Source organism: Phalacrocorax carbo, chromosome 30, assembly GCF_963921805.1.
Source record: "Phalacrocorax carbo chromosome 30, bPhaCar2.1, whole genome shotgun sequence".
Lineage (NCBI taxonomy): Eukaryota > Metazoa > Chordata > Aves > Suliformes > Phalacrocoracidae > Phalacrocorax > Phalacrocorax carbo.
Window position 1 is genome coordinate 1,400,276 of NC_087542.1, and position 18,601 is coordinate 1,418,876.

The following is an 18,601-nucleotide window of genomic DNA, read 5'->3' on the forward strand; positions in this document are numbered from 1 at the left end:
CGCTTCCCGACAACCCCTCAGCTCGCTCTGGAGCACCGATAAACGCCACCAAGCAGGCCGCCTCGCGTTCAGCGCTTTCTCGGACGCGGCGCTTTGTCTGCTAAACTTTTACAAGCCGCTTTGGCTTCTTAAGGCACCAAATCACCCTGATTTTGGAGCCCGCGTGCGCGCCCCGTTAGCCGGCTAGCTTGGGGAGCGGAGCAGCGGTGATACGGTCTGGTTATCAGAGCAGAAACAGGGTTTAGGGTTAAATTCAGTCGATAAATCCACGCTCGCGCCTGGCCCAGCTTCTCCTTGCACGTCCAACGAGACCGTACCGGCTCCGCTTTGCTGCTTCGGCACCCGAAGCCTCCTGCGTCTTCTAAAAGTGGGATTTAAGTATTTTGGTTTTCCTGAAATTAAAGTTGCTGTGGATGGATCCAGCGCTGCAAACGTGGGTTTAACTTAGGTCCAGCTGTCCGCGTGATAGAAATAGTTGGTTTTAACATCCTTAGTTAAACATCTCCAACTCCAAATAGACTAAAACCCATTTTCCGCTTCGGCGGCTCATCTTCCAGGCACTGTCCAGGATGGGCAAATAACTTCCAAACCCCCCCCAAACCTACAAGATCACTTTATTACCTGATAACGCTCATTTCTCGGGGGTTTATTTAAAGATTAATTTCTTCATCATTTTATTTAGGCTGAGGCAAGAGAGGAGGAGGGATTAGGCTGGCTTCTGGTGATTGCAGCCGCTCTCGCGTTCAGATCTCGGAGCATCTTTGCCGGTCGCTCCTCCAAAATCTTCAGGTTTCCCCCCCGTTAGTCGGACGCTTCCCTGAGCGAGTGAAACCTCGACGCAGTTTCTCTCCTGGCGGCTCTGCTCACCTGGATCCTCCTCTTCTTTCAGTCTCAAACATCTGCCCCTTTAAACCACCTTGAAATAATTCATCCGCTGAAATAAAAAGCACCATTTTCTTGCTTGTCGCACCCTCTTCGAGGTCTAGGAGATATTTTTCCCCCCCTCAGGGTGTTTTCTGGAGGCCGGTGCTGTGACAGCATGACGTGTGGTCCTGCTTACTAAGTTTTCCTGCTTTTCAACTGGAAAATATTCCCAAACCGAACGTGCCCACGATCCCTCCTCCTTCACTGCCCTCTGTCACTCTCAAACACGTCGCCTTCCTCCATCCTCGGGGACTTCAGGCTTTGCCCGCGTCGCTGCTCGGGCAGGCCGGACTTTGGGCAACGCTCCGTTTTTCCCTCCGTAGAACAAGGGGTTGCTCCGCTTTCTGCATCCCGGCCGCTGCCTCGCGCCCGGCAGAGCCCTCCGGTTTATTCTCTTGTGGTTCCCGTGGCCGGTCCCCACCTCCTCCTCCGCACCCGTGGCTGTGTTCCCTTTTATCCCACCATACGGTGAATTTTCCAGGCTCCTTTCTCCATTTTGTTTCCCCCTCCAATATCATCTCTGCTTCCCCCATCCCCATCTCCCCCAGCTCAGCTTCAGGGTTAGAAGAAGTCATCCTTCTGCAGGCCTGGCCTGGCAGTTCCCTCTGCCGGCTCCCGCTCCACATTACAGCCCTTTCCCTTCCCGCCTCTTCCCTGGGCGGGGGGAACCAGCGATTTTTTTGGCAGGCAGCGTTAAAATCGCGTGGATCCAGCCCAGGCGCAGGGAGTCCCGGCGAGCTTGAGCCTCCCTACGCCGGCTGCCGTCCCAGCGAGGTCCCGTCCTCCCGCATCCCCGTTACTCCTTTGCCTAAAGCGGCGCCTAAGCGTTAGTCGCGGTATCGGCTCGGCGTCTCTCCTGACCGTCCCGCGTTGCCTCCGGGCGAGAGAGGGGGTGTCGTGCGGGGCGGGGGGCCCGCCTCTCGCCGGTAAGGTTAACGAAGGCTTTGCGGTCGCCGCGTCTTGAGATGGTGCTACCTGCGGGTTTTCTTAATCTACAGATGGATTATTTGCTTCTTATTAATTATTCTCTTAATCTCTAGATGAAGGTGGTGCTACGGTGGGGTTTTCTTAATCCTGAGAAATGAAGAAAACCCGAACGTAGCGCTGCCTGTAGCACAACCTGTGATGCAGAGCAGATTTCTCATCTAACAGGGATTACCTTTCTAATCTACAACACAGATGAGATTAAAAAAACCCAAATTTAACACCATCTTAATCTCTAGATTAAGAAAACCTGAATGTAGCACCACCTATAGCACGATCTATAATACAGATTAGATTTCTGATCTAATAACAGACTAGATCTCTAATCTAGAATAGAAATTTCTAATCTAATAGGGGTTACATTTCTAATCTATAGTACAGATTAGTTAAAGAGAACCCAAATTTAACACCATTTTAATCTCTAGGTTAGGAAAACCTGAACATGGCACCATCTATAGCTGGATCTATAACACAGACTAGAGATTTCTAATCTACAACACAGATTAGTTAAGGAAAAGCCAAATTTAACACCATCTTAATCTCTAGATTAGGAAAACCTGAACGTAGCACCACCTATAGCACAATCTTTAATACAGATTAGATTTCTGATCTAGTACAGACTAGCGATTTCTAATCTAGGCTAGCGATTTCTACTCTAATAGGGATTACATTTCTAATCTATAACACAGATGAGATTAAGAAAACTGAAATTTAACACATCTTAATCTCTAGATTAAGAAAACCTGAACGTGGCACCATCTATAGCACGATCTAATACAGATCAGATTTCTAATTAGAATAGAGATTTCTACTCTAATAGGGATTACATTCCTAATCTATAGGACAGATGAGATTAAGACAACCCAAATTTAACACCATTTTAGTCCCTAGATTAAGAAAACCTGAGCATAGCACCATCTAATACAGGCTACATTTCTAATCTAGAATAGAGATTTCTGATCTGTCATACAGGGGAGTTTAAGAACGCCTGCCCCTAGCGCCGTCTTTATAGGGTGAGAAAACCCAAACGCGGGGCGTCGGCGCTGCAGGAACCGCTGACGTCGCGTCCGCGGGGCAGCCTGTGACGCGGATCAGATTCGGGACTGCGCCTCCCCGTGGGGTGAGAGCGGGGTTTGCGTCCTCCGTCCTTCCTCCTTGTTTTGCTGCCGGTTTTTCACCGCAGAGGAGACGCCGAAACCCGACTTCGTTAAACTCCCCGATGAGCTTCTCCCTACCGATAATTGTATTTTCTTTTTTCCTTCTGAGATACCGGAGGCCGCTTCGGAGCGGGGAGCGTCCCGCGCGCGCCGCGGCGCCGCCCCTGTTTCTGGCGGGGGAGGAGGCTGGGGCCGAGTCGGGCTACGAACCCTCGGCCCATCGAGACGGGCCGAGCGACTGCTAAAAATGGAAATTTTCTGACTTTATTTCTGATATTTTGACCCACGGATGGGGCAGAAATGTGAGAGCGGAGCCGTGATGTAACGGCCGGGTGGGGGGAGAGGGTCAAAGCATCCTTTTTTTAGGGGGGGAGAGAAGAATGGTGTAAATTGGTGTATTTTCAGTGAATCCATTAAAAAAAACCATCGGTAGAGTTTGAAAACCCAAGAGGAGACTGGTAGGATCCCTCCAGAGGAGGAAGATGACGGTAAAAAACATAAGGGATAAACTAAATAAGTGAAAATAAAAGGGTAAATGTGATTCTAATACTTAACCCCCTGGCTGGCCGATCAGAGCCTTTGCCTTGAAGTGGAGGGAGAAGAAATGAAAAGCGATGATGAAATATTTTCCCTTTTCTTTAAAAAAAAAAAACAAACCCAACAACTCCTTGGCTTCCTCTTCCGGCTGGCTCTGGGAGAGCTATTGTACTGAGAGGGAGCAGAAGGAAATCAGGCGGTCGCAGTCCTTGGAACGATGAATTTCAGGAAAGAGCTCGCCCTAAAGGTGGAAAAATGCCCGGGAGAAACATAAACCGGTGGCGGTTCCTCGTTTTTTCCCTAGGTGTCTCGTGTCTGCAGGTGTCCGTAGGTTCCTCTGCTTCGCTGAACTGCGGATGTACGTTTTTTTAAAAAATCTGTAATTCTCTGGAGGTAGCCTTCATTTCTGATGCCTTGGGTTGATGCCTCAGATTAATTGCTGTGTTTGTTTCGTCAGCTACAGTATCTAAAGGCATTTGTGCCTGAAGCCACGGAAGATAGATGGACAAGCCAAGCAACTTCTGACTCTGCATCATTTTCTGGGGCAAAATTATATGGCAATGTATCCTACAAGGTAATGTAGCCCTTTGCAGTGAGTAAAGAGGATTCCCTTTGCTTGGCCACCGCTTGATACCGCTTGAGAGCTTCCCTTTCACAGGCCACCTGGAGGAATCAGCATTGCCCCGAAGCAAAATTCGAGGAATTTTGCAAGAGAGGGAGATCCAAATTGCCTCCAAATTGTGTCATGTTTGAGTTAAATCTCCCCCGCAGAGAGCGGGCGGGCTACCCCCGCTAAGGGGGAAGAAAATGGGGAGCCAAATGAAAGCTGGGAGTAGAGAGTTTTTGCAGGACGGCTGAGCCTAACAGCTCTCCGGGTGTGATGCTCCCGTATCCGCAGCTATAAAATCTGCCGGGGGAACGAAGGGAGGCTGCCGCAGCCTTCTTGCCGCTTGAGCGATGCTTCAGCTCGCTTGGAGCCCCTGAAAAGTTAAACCCATCATCTAAAAGCCCCAAATCTGACGTTGCCCTGGCGTGTTAGTGGGTCGGTGTTGGTTTTAGGCCAGTAAAAGCAACGGACCGCAGATTGAAGCAGGGCTTTAAGACTGGCTGAGGTTTTCTGGGGACTCAGAAGCCGTTGAGGGACATGGCAGGTAAAATGACGCAGATGCTTCATCTCTCTGGCTCTTCGTCCCTTGCTGCGGTGTGTGCAGAGACCACCTCTGCGCCTCCAGCCCACCACCAGAGGCACGGGGCTGCTCTACGGCAGCAGAATAAAAACCCAAACCCGTGGCCAGATGCGCGTATACGTACCTGTACGTACTTAGGTACCGACTCACGGCCAAGTATATGTGCGGAAGTTTGCTCCGCCGAGGTTAATGCCCCGGCGCCGAGTGGGGTTTTTTCCCAGATCACGCAGGGCTGGCGGTCCTAAACCAAGTCAGTTCTGCCCCAGCTGAGAAGGGACTGGATAACCCCACGAGTGGAGAGGTGGGAGACGTTTTCTTCCTCCCTTTCCCCCGGGTGTCACTTGAAACTGGTGAATAACAAGCCTCTTAATTCACCTCGCCCGATCCATGGCGGTCATCTCTAATTAACAGCCGCACGTCTTTAAGCTTAAACACGTGCTACGTGTGCTCAGCGTTAAATTGGGCGAAGGACGCACGTCCCAAAGGGTGTCGTTCCACGAGGAGGGTCCCACACGCCCAGCGAGGGTGGGGGTCCCCCACGTGGTGGTGGTGAAGCCGCCGGTTGACGGCGGCCGGTCCTGCCTCGGGGGTGACCCCTTCGCGCAGCTGTAGCTTAAGACGACGGACGGGCTGCGTGTGGTCTTTGGAGAGCTCTGAAATACGCCCTGGGAGAAGTCCGTAGGCTCAGCAGAAATGGCTTTTTTTCCCAAGTTTCTAGTCTTCAGAATGATATTTAAATGATCTACCTCAAGATTATCTATGTAAATTAGCTACCTTAAGGTTGTCTGCCTAGGTTATCTGCTTTAAGACGCTCTACTTTAAGATGATCTACCTAAAGATGATCTGCCTAAGGATTGTGTACCTGGATTATCTCCTAGTTTACCTAAATTGTCTACCTAAAGGTGATCTGCCTAAATGATTTACCTAGATGTTCTACCTAAAGATTATCTGCCTAAATTATCTACTTAACTACGTAAAGTTAGTATCTACCTAGATTATTAACTACTGAAACTTACTATCTACCTAGATTATCTACCTAAATTAAATACCTAAAGATTATCTACTTAAATTAACGACATAAAGTTATTATCTACCTAAATTACCTACCAAAAGGGGAGAGCCTGAATTAAATTGGAGTCTGTCCACTGCACAGTTCAGCTGAAGCATCCCACGGAAGCTCAACGTTCACCTAAAAGACAGATTTTGGCATTAAATGGGGGTGAGCTGACCCACGGTGGGGTGGGGACAACTGAGAAGCTGGAAGGAGATAAGTGTGTCGCCCAGCACGCCTTTAGCCAGAGCTAAAAGTTGGCCAACACCAGCTTAACTTCCCTTGCCGGTGTTGGCGAACCGAGCCTTGGAGCTGAAGCTGGTACCTGCCGAGAGCGAGCAGGGTTTTGCTCGTTAGAGCCTCGTTTGCGAGGCAACGAAGGCTCTTTATGGAGACGCTTGGAGTCCTCCTTGACCAGATTAGGCAAGAACAGGGATAAAGCTCCCGCTCGCTAAGGAGCGGAGAGGCAACGCCGATGCCTGGCGTGGAAGAGACGGCAAATTGCCTCAAAATACCCATTGTCACCCCGGGATGCAGAATGCTGACGTCATTCGCTGGGACGACACCACGCTGTCACTAAGCAAGCGGGGGGCAAGGTCTAGCCAGGCTGGCAGAGGTCCACTAGTTTAATTTTAAGCAGCGTCTTGTACCAAAAGCCTAGGGTTGAAGTGACCTCGTCTCCCTTCTTGTTTTGCAGGGTGACCGGTGAGGAATGCAATGGGATCAATAGCATGTCGGCGGAGAGCGGCCCTGGAACGAGACTGAGAAATTTGCCGGTAATGGGGGATGGACTAGAAACCACCCAAATGTCTACGACGCAGTCACAGGCTCAACCCCAACAAGGCGTTGCTGTAGGCGTTAATCCCCCTCCGCCGGAGACCTCCAACCCCAACAAACCCAAGCGACAGACCAACCAGCTGCAGTATCTGCTCAAGGTGGTGCTGAAGACGTTATGGAAGCACCAGTTTGCGTGGCCTTTCCAGCAGCCCGTGGACGCTGTCAAGCTGAACCTCCCTGTAAGTAAAGGTCGAGAGACCAGGCGATGGTTCTTGCGGGAAGGAGTTGGGACTGTTGGGGTCTGGCGCCTGCATCCAACCGTCTCCTGAAGTCACAGAATCCAGCTTTAATGGTTGGACTTGGATGTTGCAACGGTTGGACTTGGATATTCCAACGGTTGGACTTGGTCTTCAGGGTCTTTTCCAACCTAAACAATAGTATGATTTTTATGATCTATCAGAAAATAGACACACGAGGAGGAATCTCCACTGGCTCAGCTGCTGCTTTGCCCTTTGCCACCCTCCTTGTTCCGCTGGGACACAGAGAAAAGAGTAGGAATGATATTTCAGGAGTCAGGGAGGGTGAGGCTTCAGTCCTCTGTTCCCCAGCCGAGCACCGAAAATTATTAAGCATCAAAGATTATGAAACGAATCACCTGTCGACTCAGGTTCTGCTTTATGGCTCCCCACAGCACCGCACATTTTTCTGTACCTCGCTTCAACCCTTCCTTGAGCTCCGCTGCTTTATCAGCAGAGTCTTTTTTTGAGATGAAAAGACTCGGAGCCTTTCATGGAGCTTCCGAGTACAGAAATGGCCCCTGTGCTTCCCGTGCATTACAGCGCCGTCAGTAAAACAGGAGTCATATTGTGAGGGACCCCGATTTTAAGTTAATTTGCAGTAAATTGAGGGGCTCGAGTGCACCCTCAGTAAGTTTGCAGGCGACAGCAAGTTGGGTGGGGGTGTAGGTCTGCTGGAGGGGAGGAAGGCTCTGCAGAGGGACCTGGACAGGCTGGATCGATGGGCTGAGCTTAACTGGGTGAGGTTCAACAAGGCCCAGTGCCAGGTCCTGCCCTTGGGTCACCCCAACCCCAGGCAACGCCCCAGGCCTGGGGCAGAGGGGCTGGGAAGTGCCCGGCGGAGAAGGCCCTGGGGGTGCTGGCTGAGAGCCGGCTGGGCATGAGCCAGCAGTGCCCGGGTGGCCAAGGAGGCCACCAGCCCCCGGGCTTGTGTCAGCACTGGGGTGGCCAGCAGGAGCCGGGCAGGGATGGGGCCCCTGTGCTCGGCCCTGGGGAGGCCCCACCTCGAATGCTGGGCTCAGGTTTGGGCCCCTCGGGACAAGAAGGGCCTTGAGGGGCTGGAGCGTGTCCAGAGAAGGGCAGCGGGGCTGGGGCAGGGTCTGGAGCACAAGTGTGCTGGGGGGCGGCTGGGGGGGTTTAGCCTGGAGAAGGGGGGGCTGAGGGGAGCCCTTCTCGCTCTCTGCAGCCCCCTGAGAGGGGCTGGAGTGAGGGGGGGGTCGGTCTCTGCTCCCAAGGAACGAGCGATGGGACGAGAGGAACCGGCCTCGAGCTGCGTCAGGGCAGGTTTAGGTTGGGTGTGAGGGGAAATGTCTCCCCTGCCAGAGCGGTCAGGGAGTGGCACAGGCTGCCCCGAGAGGTGGGGGAGTCGCCGTCCCTGGGGGGGTCAGGCACCGCGCAGACGTGGCCCCTGGGGACGTGGTTTAGGTGACCTGGTAGTGTTGGGTTGGGGTTGGACTTGATGATCCTCGAGGTCTTCTCCAACCTTAACAATTCTGTGATGCTGTGATTCAAGTAACAAGCAATAAGACAAGAGGAAACGGCCTCACGTTGTGCCAGGGGAGGTTGAAGTGGGGTATTAGGAAAAATTTCTTCACCGAAAGGGTTGTCAAGCACTGGACCAGGCTGTCCAGGGAAGCGGTTGGGTCACCATCCCGGGAGGTGTTAAAAGGCAGGTAGACGTGGTGCCTGGGGACACGTTTAGTGGTGGAGTTGGCAGGGTTGGGGTAATGGTTGGTCTTGATGATCTCAGAGGTTTTTTTCCCACCCAAACGATGCTCTAATTCTAAATTGGCACGGAAGCCGCCTCCTGCTGCACGAGGGTCGCGTCGCCGGCGCCGGGCCCGGCACATCACCCATGGGAAAGGGAACGGTGCAGCCCTTCCCATTGCCCGCTCCCTGCCTCTACCCAAGCACCGTCCCCAGGAGGAGTTAGACTAAAACCCCAGCCGAAAATCGAAGCGTAATTTAGAGGTGATTAATTACAGCGACACCTCCTCTCCTGCGCGTCTGGTCCGGACCTTGCAGACCCCACCAGAAGCGGTTTATTCCCTTCCTCCCCTGAGATCCTCTCCCTTGAGAGAGGCGTTTCTGCCCACACCCGCTTTCCTTGTCTGCGTTACCTTTGAGATATAATAGCTCTACGTATATAATCTCTTCCCCAGGCTTTAGGCTATTTAATTTCTTTGTGGTAGGAACAAGCTCCCTGTTGCACGTGGAGAGCGTCGGTTCTATGGCAAGGGTGTTTCCAGCCCTTTTTTCCTCCCCCCCCGCCCAAACATTACGCCTAAAAATAGAAACAACTTCTTTTGTATTAAGCCGGCTGCGTTTAAGGGGCTGTAGTAAATCTGATTTCCCCACGTCTCCTGTCGCTGTGTTTGACGTGTGACCTCCCTTGAGGGGTCCTTCATCGCCCAGAGGATGTTCTTAGGAATTACTCAGCCCCGTTATCAACCAAAAACCCAGAACTGGGAAATTTTGGTGCCTCTGGGGGTAAATTACTCCTCTACCAAAGGTTTGTCCTTCAGTTTAATTAAAAATCCCAGCTGAGAAGCTGATGGGGGACTAAGTCTGGCAGCGAAGGATCTGCTGGGCTTGGGGGAATCTGACCCAGGTGGGTCCAGGGGTGGGATGGAGGAATCCCGGTCCGTAAACTCCGTGTAAACGCCTGAATTTTTAGTTCTCGCACTGACGTCTCCCCCTTTGCCCTTTGCAGGATTATTATAAGATAATTAAAACTCCGATGGATATGGGAACAATAAAGAAACGCTTGGAGAATAACTACTACTGGAACGCTCAAGAATGTATCCAGGATTTTAACACGATGTTTACAAACTGCTACATCTACAATAAGGTACGAAAAGTTCCCGAATCTGCCTTTTTCCGAGGCAAATCTTCCGCGTCCTCGTCGGACAGGCGCGGAAACGCAGGCGTTGCTTTTTGAAACGGTCCTTAAAAGGCACCACTGCTGAGATCAGCTGCTTTCGGGGAAAACAACCAGGATTAAAGCAATGGGAGCTTAGGCACGTCTGTCTTCTGCCGAGAAGCAAGACGCAGACAGGGCTGGCTTAGCAGCCTTCCCTCCTGGAAGAATTATTAGCAGCTGTCTTCAGTCTAGACATTGTTTCTTTTCTTTCTGTTTTTTCTTAAAAGGAGTTTTTAAGATTTATCTTAGGGTCTGACTTGAGCAGAGCACGCACGTTACCAAACACACTCGAGAAGTAGGTCTGCGCTTCGTGTTTTCTCTGGCTTTGTTAAGAAACCGACTTCAGGCTGGTTTGAAACTCTGAAATCTGGTAGGGGAAAAAAAACCAGGGATACACGGAGCAGAGCCTGACCCTGACCTCGTTGTAGAACATTCCCCTCCAGACAGTGGGAAACATCCTGAAAACCACTTCATAAACAGTTTCGCAACCGCCGGGGGTGCAGGGAAGAATATCCGGAGGGACGAGGAGCATCCCGGGGCATTTCCACAGGGGGTGGGTGGTGGCGGGACGTGGCCTGGGTCCCCCAAAACCTGGGGGCGACGGAGGAGCGTGGGGAGTTGGAGAAGGTTCTCAGAGGTTGGTGCCAGGCTGTACCGAGCGCAAGACGCTCGCTCTTCTCCTGAAGTAGTGAAAGGAGCACAAACAGGAACAAAGGGTTTGCTGCCGCCCTCGAAGTCAGCGAGACGTGGTCAGAGCCTCAGCCTTTCGGTTCCCGTTCGGTTTCTGTCCTCCTTGTTTCTCACGGGTCTTTTCACTTCGCCCTCGTGTGCTTTGACCTTTTTTTTTCCCCCCTCCTCCTCTCAGGAATGTTGCACAAGATCTTTCTATTTCATTCCAAATAAATACTCATTGGCAGTTCTGGTCCTTCAAAACCATCTCCTTGGTCGTAGCCCTTTCTGGTTTGAGCCGGCGCGATGCCACTGGAACGAAGGTAGGCTCTTAAAGGCTTCAAATTGCTCCTATTCACCTTAAAATCTTCTGCCATGTTCTCCTGCCATGGCATCTTCCCACTACTAGCCTTCTCCAGGATTTCCCTGGCCCATCCTGATCTTCACTGGTCTCCTCCGGGCTGGAGGTCTCCTCCCGGCTAATCTCGTAGATTAGAAAAATCATCTAAGCTAAAGGAACATCTCTGTGGGCCTGCAGACCGTCAGCCGGGCAGGTTTGTGCCGTCATCTGATGGGTAAGTGTGGGTTTAACCGCCCTCACGGCAACGGCGGAGCTGGAGCAGCCTTCTCTTGGTGTCACCGTGTCGTGACAGCGATGGCTCTTGGTTTATGGTCTTTGTGTCAATCCAGCCATCGATCCGGAGCCTTCTCTTGGCATCACCGTGTCGTGACAGCGATGGCTCTTCGTTTATGGTCTTCATGTCAATCCAGCCATCGATCCGGAGCCTTCTCTTGGCGTGTCGTGACAGCGATGGCTCTTGGTTTATGGTCTTCACGTTGATCCGGAGCCTTCTCTTGGCGTGTTGTGACAGCGATGGCTCTTGGTTTATGGTCTTCACGTCGATCTGGAGCCTTCTCTTGGCGTCACCGTGTCGTGACAGCGATGGCTCTTGGTTTATGGTCTTCACGTCGATCCAGCCATCGATCGAGAGCCTTCTCTTGGTGTCACCGTGTCGTGACAGCAACGGCTCTTGGTTTATGGTCTTCACGTCAATCCAGCCATCGATCCAGAGCCTTCTCTTGGCGTCACCGTGTCGTGACAGCGATGGCTCTTGGTTTATGGTCTTCACGTCGATCCAGAGCCTTCTCTTGGCGTCACCATGTCGTGACAGCGATGGCTCTTGGTTTATGGTCTTCACGTCAATCCAGCCATCGATCCGGACTCCTGTTCCATTCCTGCCTGCTCTTCCCTCTCTGCCAAATCCTATTACTGTCCACAAAGAGCTTCAAACCTTCATACCTCATCCCTTCTCACCCCCACCACTGCAGGGTGTCCCTGGGCGGGAGGTCTCAGCCTCTCTGCGTGTCCTCCTTTCTGTTTCCCTTGACCTTTGCGAACACAGGCTTCTCCTCCGGATCTGGAAGGACCGCTTAGTGCCATCCTCTCCTTCCACGCCGATTTAGCAATGCCTAAGGGTGCAGAACAGTCACCTTCCTCCTTAAAAACCTCCTCTTCTGGGGAGGAAATCTCCTTGCAAGCCTATATCGAGCTCTTTTTATCCCCCACCCCGATGCTCTATGGCGATGCCTCTTCCACGAGACCCACCGAGTCGGGGATGACGCGCGGTGGAAGCGACTGGCTGCCATTAATCCAGATCTTTTTCCTCTTTTCCCCTCCTCCCTTCATTCGGAAGGCAGCCTTTGCCACGTGCAGGTAACTCCTTGCATCAGTTTATTCTCCGATGCAGCCGCTTGGTGCCGTCCCTGCCCGTCATCTGGTTTTGCCTATAAAATAGAAAGGGTTTAGGGTGAGGATTTATCTGTGTATTTGGTGCTTGGGATAGTATCCCTTATGCCTTTCAGCTGCTCCACGATGGAAATAACAGCACTAAGGAGAGGGAAAATACTAAATCCTCTCTCTGGAAGTATTTCCAGAGAGAAATGTCATATATGTTTTTATATAAAGGTGTGTATTTGCTTATACGCTTTGCCTAATTTATCCTATCCTAATTTATCCTGTCTCTCCTTCCTCCAGCCAGGGGATGACATAGTCTTAATGGCAGAAGCTCTAGAAAAGCTTTTCCTGCAGAAAATCTCTGAAATGACCCAGGAGGAAACAGAAATCGTTATAGCCCAGACGAAAGGAAGAGGACGTGCGAGGAAGGAAGCAGGTACGAGGCTTATTCGCACGACATTTGCCGTTACGCCACGCTCAACTTCACACGGCGTCTTGACCGCAAACCCTGGACCTAGTTGCATCCTACATAAAGCGGGGGGTTTAATTGGGGTGTTAATTAAACCCAGCCATCCTTCCATGGCCGATGGGGCGCTCGGTGCCCCGCTTCATTGCATAGAGCGTCTAAAATCGGGCGAGGAGGAGGGCGGCTGCCTCGGGCGCTTGCCTGTCGGCGCAAGGCTCTCTCTGGTGACAGGCAGGGCTTGGTGAGGCCTTAAAAGTCCCTCGTCTGTGGCTTCTGGGCATCGTTTTTGGGGGTGGAGGAGCGTTGGGGACAGGCTGTGCAGTAAATACAGACTGCTGAGGCACGTGTATTTAGAGCCACAAAGGTAAAAAGCTGCGAGCGATAGGAAAAGTGTTTCATTTCTGCTGTGGGGGAGCTGAGGTGATGAAATAACCCCTCGCAATGCCTCGAGGGTAAAGTACAGCAGTTAAAAAGCAGCGCAAGCTCTGTTGTATCAGACCTTTTGGAGCTTCACAGCCGGTTTTCACGTCCTCCCGGCTGGACTCGGCGCCGTAAAATAAAGCTGCGTCGTGTCAGAAGAGCAGCGGTGACGCCGGAGGAACCGACGGCGCCGTGACGGCTACAGACCGACGGGGGAACCCTGGCACGGGGAGCGTCTGAAAACCGTCCCGAGCATCACGACCCACCGCTGGCCTCCCTAGAACTTCCTCAAGTTACGATTCCAACACCCCATTTATTAATTTTGCAATGATTGGGGATAAATAACGATGCTTGACGAGCTTACCGTCCTTCGAAAGGATGCGAATTCAAGACTAACTTGTTTTGTGCTCACCTCTGAATCCCAGAACCCCTTTTTTTCGGTGGCCGGACTGATAAATTTACCTTGTCTTAACTCTTTTTCGGGGCTGAAATACTAACCTGCACACTTTAGGCTCTGCAAAAAGTTGAACAGCAGCATTTTGAACCCTATTTAAGGTTACGAATTAGTAAAATGATGTTTCATACTTGCATCTGTTCATGCCTTGAGACTTTATGTTAATGATGTAGGCTTTTTTTCTGAAGCTTCGCTCCCGGATTAGTGATTCACAGGATCAAAATGTACTATTTCACCCACTTAATCCAATCCTCTCTCTGCTACGTCGTATAAAAGCACAGTCCGGCCACCCATTCATTTATTTACAGTCTGTCTCGCAGAAGAAAATCTCACGTAGAGTTAAAAAAACCCGCTCCGCTGGCGCTTCAGAGGAGGAGCAGCGTGCTAACTAGCTGCCAAGCTTGGTATTTTCCTGATACGTTTCTTGTCTGAACTCTGCAGCAGCGTCTCCTCTGTAAATAACGTTATATCCAAGGCTCCCCTATTTTTAAATCTGTGTTGTCCACGATAAGCTAGTTCTTTCGCTAAAAGGGATTTTTCCCAATCTCTCAGTCCTCTTCCATGAACCCTCTCCCGTTTTTCACATCAATAACTGCGCACACCATAACTGGGCATAGATGCCACCGCTCTAGAGGGAAAACAGCCGCCTGACGCCCCTCTTTCTACCTCGAGGATTTCATTAGCTCATTTCTTCGGGCTATCAACCGCTCCCCAGGCTCGCCGTTAGCTGCCGACGCCATCGGATCGTCCGTCAAAGGGCTGAGAACATGCCGGCCGCTGCTCGGTCTCTCCGCTTTCGAGCTCCCCCGTCTTAATTTTAAACATTTCGCATCTCGAACTTGCGGCGTTCTCGTTCTTTTAACCCAAACGCCGTGCGATGCCGAGGCAAACGCCGCGTGCGGGAGCGTCACCGTGCTCGTGTCACCAAAAGAAAAGATGCTTTGACCGTATTTACGGCCCATGAGCCAGCATAAGCGTCCCACAGCCCTTCTGGAACGGTGTCTCGGCCTCGGACTGGTCATGCTGGGATCCAAATAGGTTGTTTTCTGAGGTTTACTGGAAGATGGGCGGGAGGCGGCCAGGGATTTTGATAGTTGACACTCAAAGGGTTTGGGGACGAGTTGTCTGGGTGATAGAGAAGAAACGGGACTTTGGAGTTGCTGTAGAACGTTCTCAGTAGCTCTTGGAAGAGAAAACGTTTCTGTAGTGCCATCACCCGGACAGCGAGTGCAAACTGAAACCAGCAACCGACCCCAAATGCCCTGAGTCTTCCCTGATGTAGAATTGGAGAATCACGGAATCGTTAAGGTTGGAGAAGACCTCGAGGATCATCAAGTCCAACCCCAACCCATCACTACCAGGTCACCCAAACCACGTCCCCAAGGGCCACGTCTGGGCGGTGTCTGACCCCCCCAGGGACGGCGACTCCCCCACCTCTCGGGGCAGCCTGTGCCACTCCCTGACCGCTCTGGCAGGGGAGACATTTCCCCTCACACCCAACCTAAACCTGCCCTGACGCAGCTCGAGGCCGTTCCCTCTCGTCCCATCGCTCGTTCCTTGGGGGCAGAGACCGACCCCCCCTCACTCCAGCCCCTCTCAGGGGGCTGCAGAGAGCGAGAAGGGCTCCCCTCAGCCCCCCCTTCTCCAGGCTAAACCCCCCCAGCCCCCTCAGCCGCCCCCCAGCACACTTGTGCTCCAGACCCTGCCCCAGCCCCGCTGCCCTTCTCTGGACACACTCCAGCCCCTCCAGGCCCTTCTTGTCCCGAGGGGCCCAAACCTGAGCCCAGCATTCGAGGTGGGGCCTCCCCAGTGCCGAGCACAGGGGCCCCATCCCTGCCCGGCTCCTGCTGGCCACACCAGTGCTGACACAAGCCCGGGGGCTGGTGGCCTCCTTGGCCACCCGGGCACTGCTGGCTCATGCCCAGCCGGCTGTCAGCCAGCCCCCCCAGGGCCTTCTCCGCCGGGCACTTCCCAGCCCCTCTGCCCCAGGCCTGGGGCGCTGCCTGGGGTTGGGGTGACCCAAGGGTACGACTTGGCCTTGTTAAACCTGACCCAGCTGAGCTCAGCCCATCGATGCAGCCTGTCCAGGTCCCTCCACAGAGCCTTCCTCCCCTCCAGCAGATCGACCCTCCCTCCCCGCTCATTGTCATCTGCACATTTACTATTGACAAGTCCTCCTCCTTCTCCGCAGAGGGACTTTGTGCCATTTTCAGAACATCTGTTCATCAAAAACACAGAAGAACAAAAAAAAGAAGGGTTGTAAAGCCGAACATTTCAAACTGCTTTAATTATTTTGGCTTTTATTTTCTTTCCCCTTCCCTCAGCAGTTTTTCGCCGTCCGCGTCCCTCTCCGTCCCAGGGCTGTGCTCTGTCCCCCGTGGCTCTAGTTTTCCTTCTCTCCGTGTCATCGTCCTTTTGGCTTCGTGAAATCCAGGCTTTGAAGCCCCGACAGAGCCGCCTGGTGCTTTTTTCCTGCGCGTGACCAAGTCGTGATTACTTGTAGCTGAGATTTTCTTTTTCAGTTGCTATTTTTTTTTAGGCTTTATCCCTGATACTCCCTTAGCACGTGCAGGGAGAAGCTCTCCTTGGTTAGAAAATTACTGGCCATCACCTTTCTTAGCATCTCTTTGTAGGAGAAGCGCTGAAATCCCCCACAGAGATCTTTTTACCTACACAGCGTAGAGAATAATAGAGTAGAATAATTTAATAACGTAATAGAATAACTATATTTACTACATAGAATCTCTCTTCGGGGTCCTGCAAGATCGTTTTCTGCTAGTCTGCTACGCCTTCTGATAAATCACGTTCTCCACCCAACTCAGCGTATAATAACGGGTTTGGGGTTAGATCATAAAAACCAGGTGTGATGCTGGCTGGAAAGCCTTGCTGCGAACCCCCCCCCAGGTTTCTGGTAGAAATCTCAAGCTCCTGTGTAGGGCTGGAGGTGAAGCACGTCGGCTTTGCCTGACTGATGGAGAGCTGCTTCGTGGTCCCGGCAGGGCCCGCGGGATCCCAGCAGGATGCACAGAATTCTAGCGGGGCCCACAGGATCCTGACAGGACCCACGGGATCCCAGCAAGGCCACAAGATCCCAGCAGGTCATACAAAATCCCAGGAGTCCCATAGGATCCCAGCGGGACCTACAAGATCCAGGCATGGCCCGTGGGATCCCAGCGGGACCTACAAGATCCAGGCAGGGCCCATGGGATCCCAGCAGGACCTACAAGATCCCAGCAGGATCGTGGGATCCCAGCAGAACCCACAAGATCCCAACAGGACCTACAGGATCCCAGCAGGGCCCACGGGATCCCGGCAGGGCTCACAGGATGCCAGCAGGGCCCATGGGATCCCAGCAAGACCTGCAAGATCCCAGCAGGATCATGGGATCCCAGCAGAACCCACAAGATCCCAGCAGGGCCCATGGGATCCCAGCAAGACCTGCAAGATCCCAGCAGGACCTGCAGGATCCCAGCAGAACCCACAAGATCCCAGCAGGGCCCATGGGATCCCAGCAAGACCTGCAAGATCCTAGCAGGATCATGGGATCCCAGCAGAACCCACAAGATCCCAACAGGACCTGCAGGATCCCAGCAGGATCATGGGATCCCAGCAGAACCCACAAGATCCCAGCAGGGCCCATGGGATCCCAGCAAGACCTGCAAGATCCCAGCAGGACCTACAGGATCCCAGCAGACCCACAAGATCCCAGGAGGGCTCACAGGATCCCAGCAGGACCTACTGGATGCCAGCAGACCCACAAGATCCCAGGAGGGCCCATAGCATGCCAGCAGGACCCACGGGATCCCACCTGATGCGGAGGCGTCAGCGCTCCGTCCTCATTCGGAAGGAGGGTGGGATGAGAAGCCGTCCGTCCGTCCGCCCCGCCGTCGGCCCGTCGCCAGCGGGCGCGGGCTCGCTCGTCTCACGGCGCCTTTTCCCGGTGGATCGTGGTTCCCGCGGCTCCCGGGGACCGAGCAGGAGCGCGTCTGGCCGCGCGCCTCCGCCTCTCCCGAGCAGTCGGTCGCTGGGAGCGGGGGTCGTGGAGGAGGCGGCGGCGGATCGCGGCGCACGGGAGGGCCCCCGCGTTGAAGGGGCGGTGAAATAGCAGCCAAAATGGAGCGGTGGGGCTTCTCCCCGCTCGGGGCGTGCGTAAAGGACAGTCCCCGTGTTTTAAAAAACACCGAGCTCTAAGATAGGAGCGGGGTTATCGCTACCGCGGTGCGTTTGGTAGCTGAGGGAAGGCGCTCCTGTAACGCCTGCTCATCCCCCCACACCTGGGGGCTTCGGGATGGATCTCCCTTTGCTGACACCTCCGTCTCGAAGCTCTGCCGGCCGCGTGTCCCAGCGTCATCCAAGCATTGCAGCGTTCCTCTTCCCCACGTGGAAAGTTTGGAAGCTTGGTGAGAGCTTTGCCCTGCAAAGCAGCGGCAGCTCCGGCGAGGAGGTGACTTCTCAGGACCACTGGAAGGTCCAAGATGGTTCCAACTTCTACGGCCGAAATCACCCAAGGAGGACCTTGTGCTCCGGCCGTCGGGAGAGATTTCCCCCGGACGGTGGCAGCTGCGATGACTTAAATCATCAAGAATTAAGAAACTCTTCTTGATAAAGGAGCACAAAATTGCTCCCGAAGGAGGAGCTGCCCAGTTTTGGCTCCAAAATGGTGATAGTCAAGAACTGCTGGCTAGGAAAAAAGGGTAGGCAGGGAGAGGTCCCTCTCTTGCTCTGCAGAGGGACCGGGGGGCTCTGCTCGATGGCAAGTCGAACACAAGCCCCCAGCGTGCCCTGGCAGCCCGGAGGCCCAGCCGTGCCCTGGGGGGCATCGAGCCCTGCATCGCAGCCGGGCGAGGGGGGGATTGTCCCGCTCCGCGCTGGGGTGACCTCACCTCGGGTGCTGCGGGCAGGGTTGGGCGCCACAGGGTGTAGGATATCCATGATATAAAGGATATAGAGAATATAAAGGGTATAAAGCGACTGGAGAGTGTCCAGAGGAGGGACACGGGGCTGGGGAAGGGTTTAGAGGG

The 18,601-nt window shown here is 53.2% G+C and overlaps 1 protein-coding gene across 5 annotated transcripts in view; it reads left to right on the top strand.

Moving 5' to 3' along the window:
- BRD4 (bromodomain containing 4) overlaps positions 1 to 18,601 on the top strand; it is an 86,213-nt gene that overhangs the window by 28,590 nt on the left and 39,022 nt on the right. For all 5 annotated transcript variants that reach the window (XR_010370367.1, XM_064437191.1, XM_064437190.1 and 2 more), the window contains exons 3-6: positions 4,060 to 4,176; positions 6,538 to 6,856; positions 9,627 to 9,764; positions 12,541 to 12,676. Coding sequence is in view for 4 of the 5 variants with exons in the window: in XM_064437191.1 (XP_064293261.1) it covers positions 4,157 to 4,176; positions 6,538 to 6,856; positions 9,627 to 9,764; positions 12,541 to 12,676 (613 nt within the window). In the remaining variant the exon portion in view is untranslated. The remainder of the gene's footprint in view (positions 1 to 4,059; positions 4,177 to 6,537; positions 6,857 to 9,626; positions 9,765 to 12,540; positions 12,677 to 18,601) is intronic.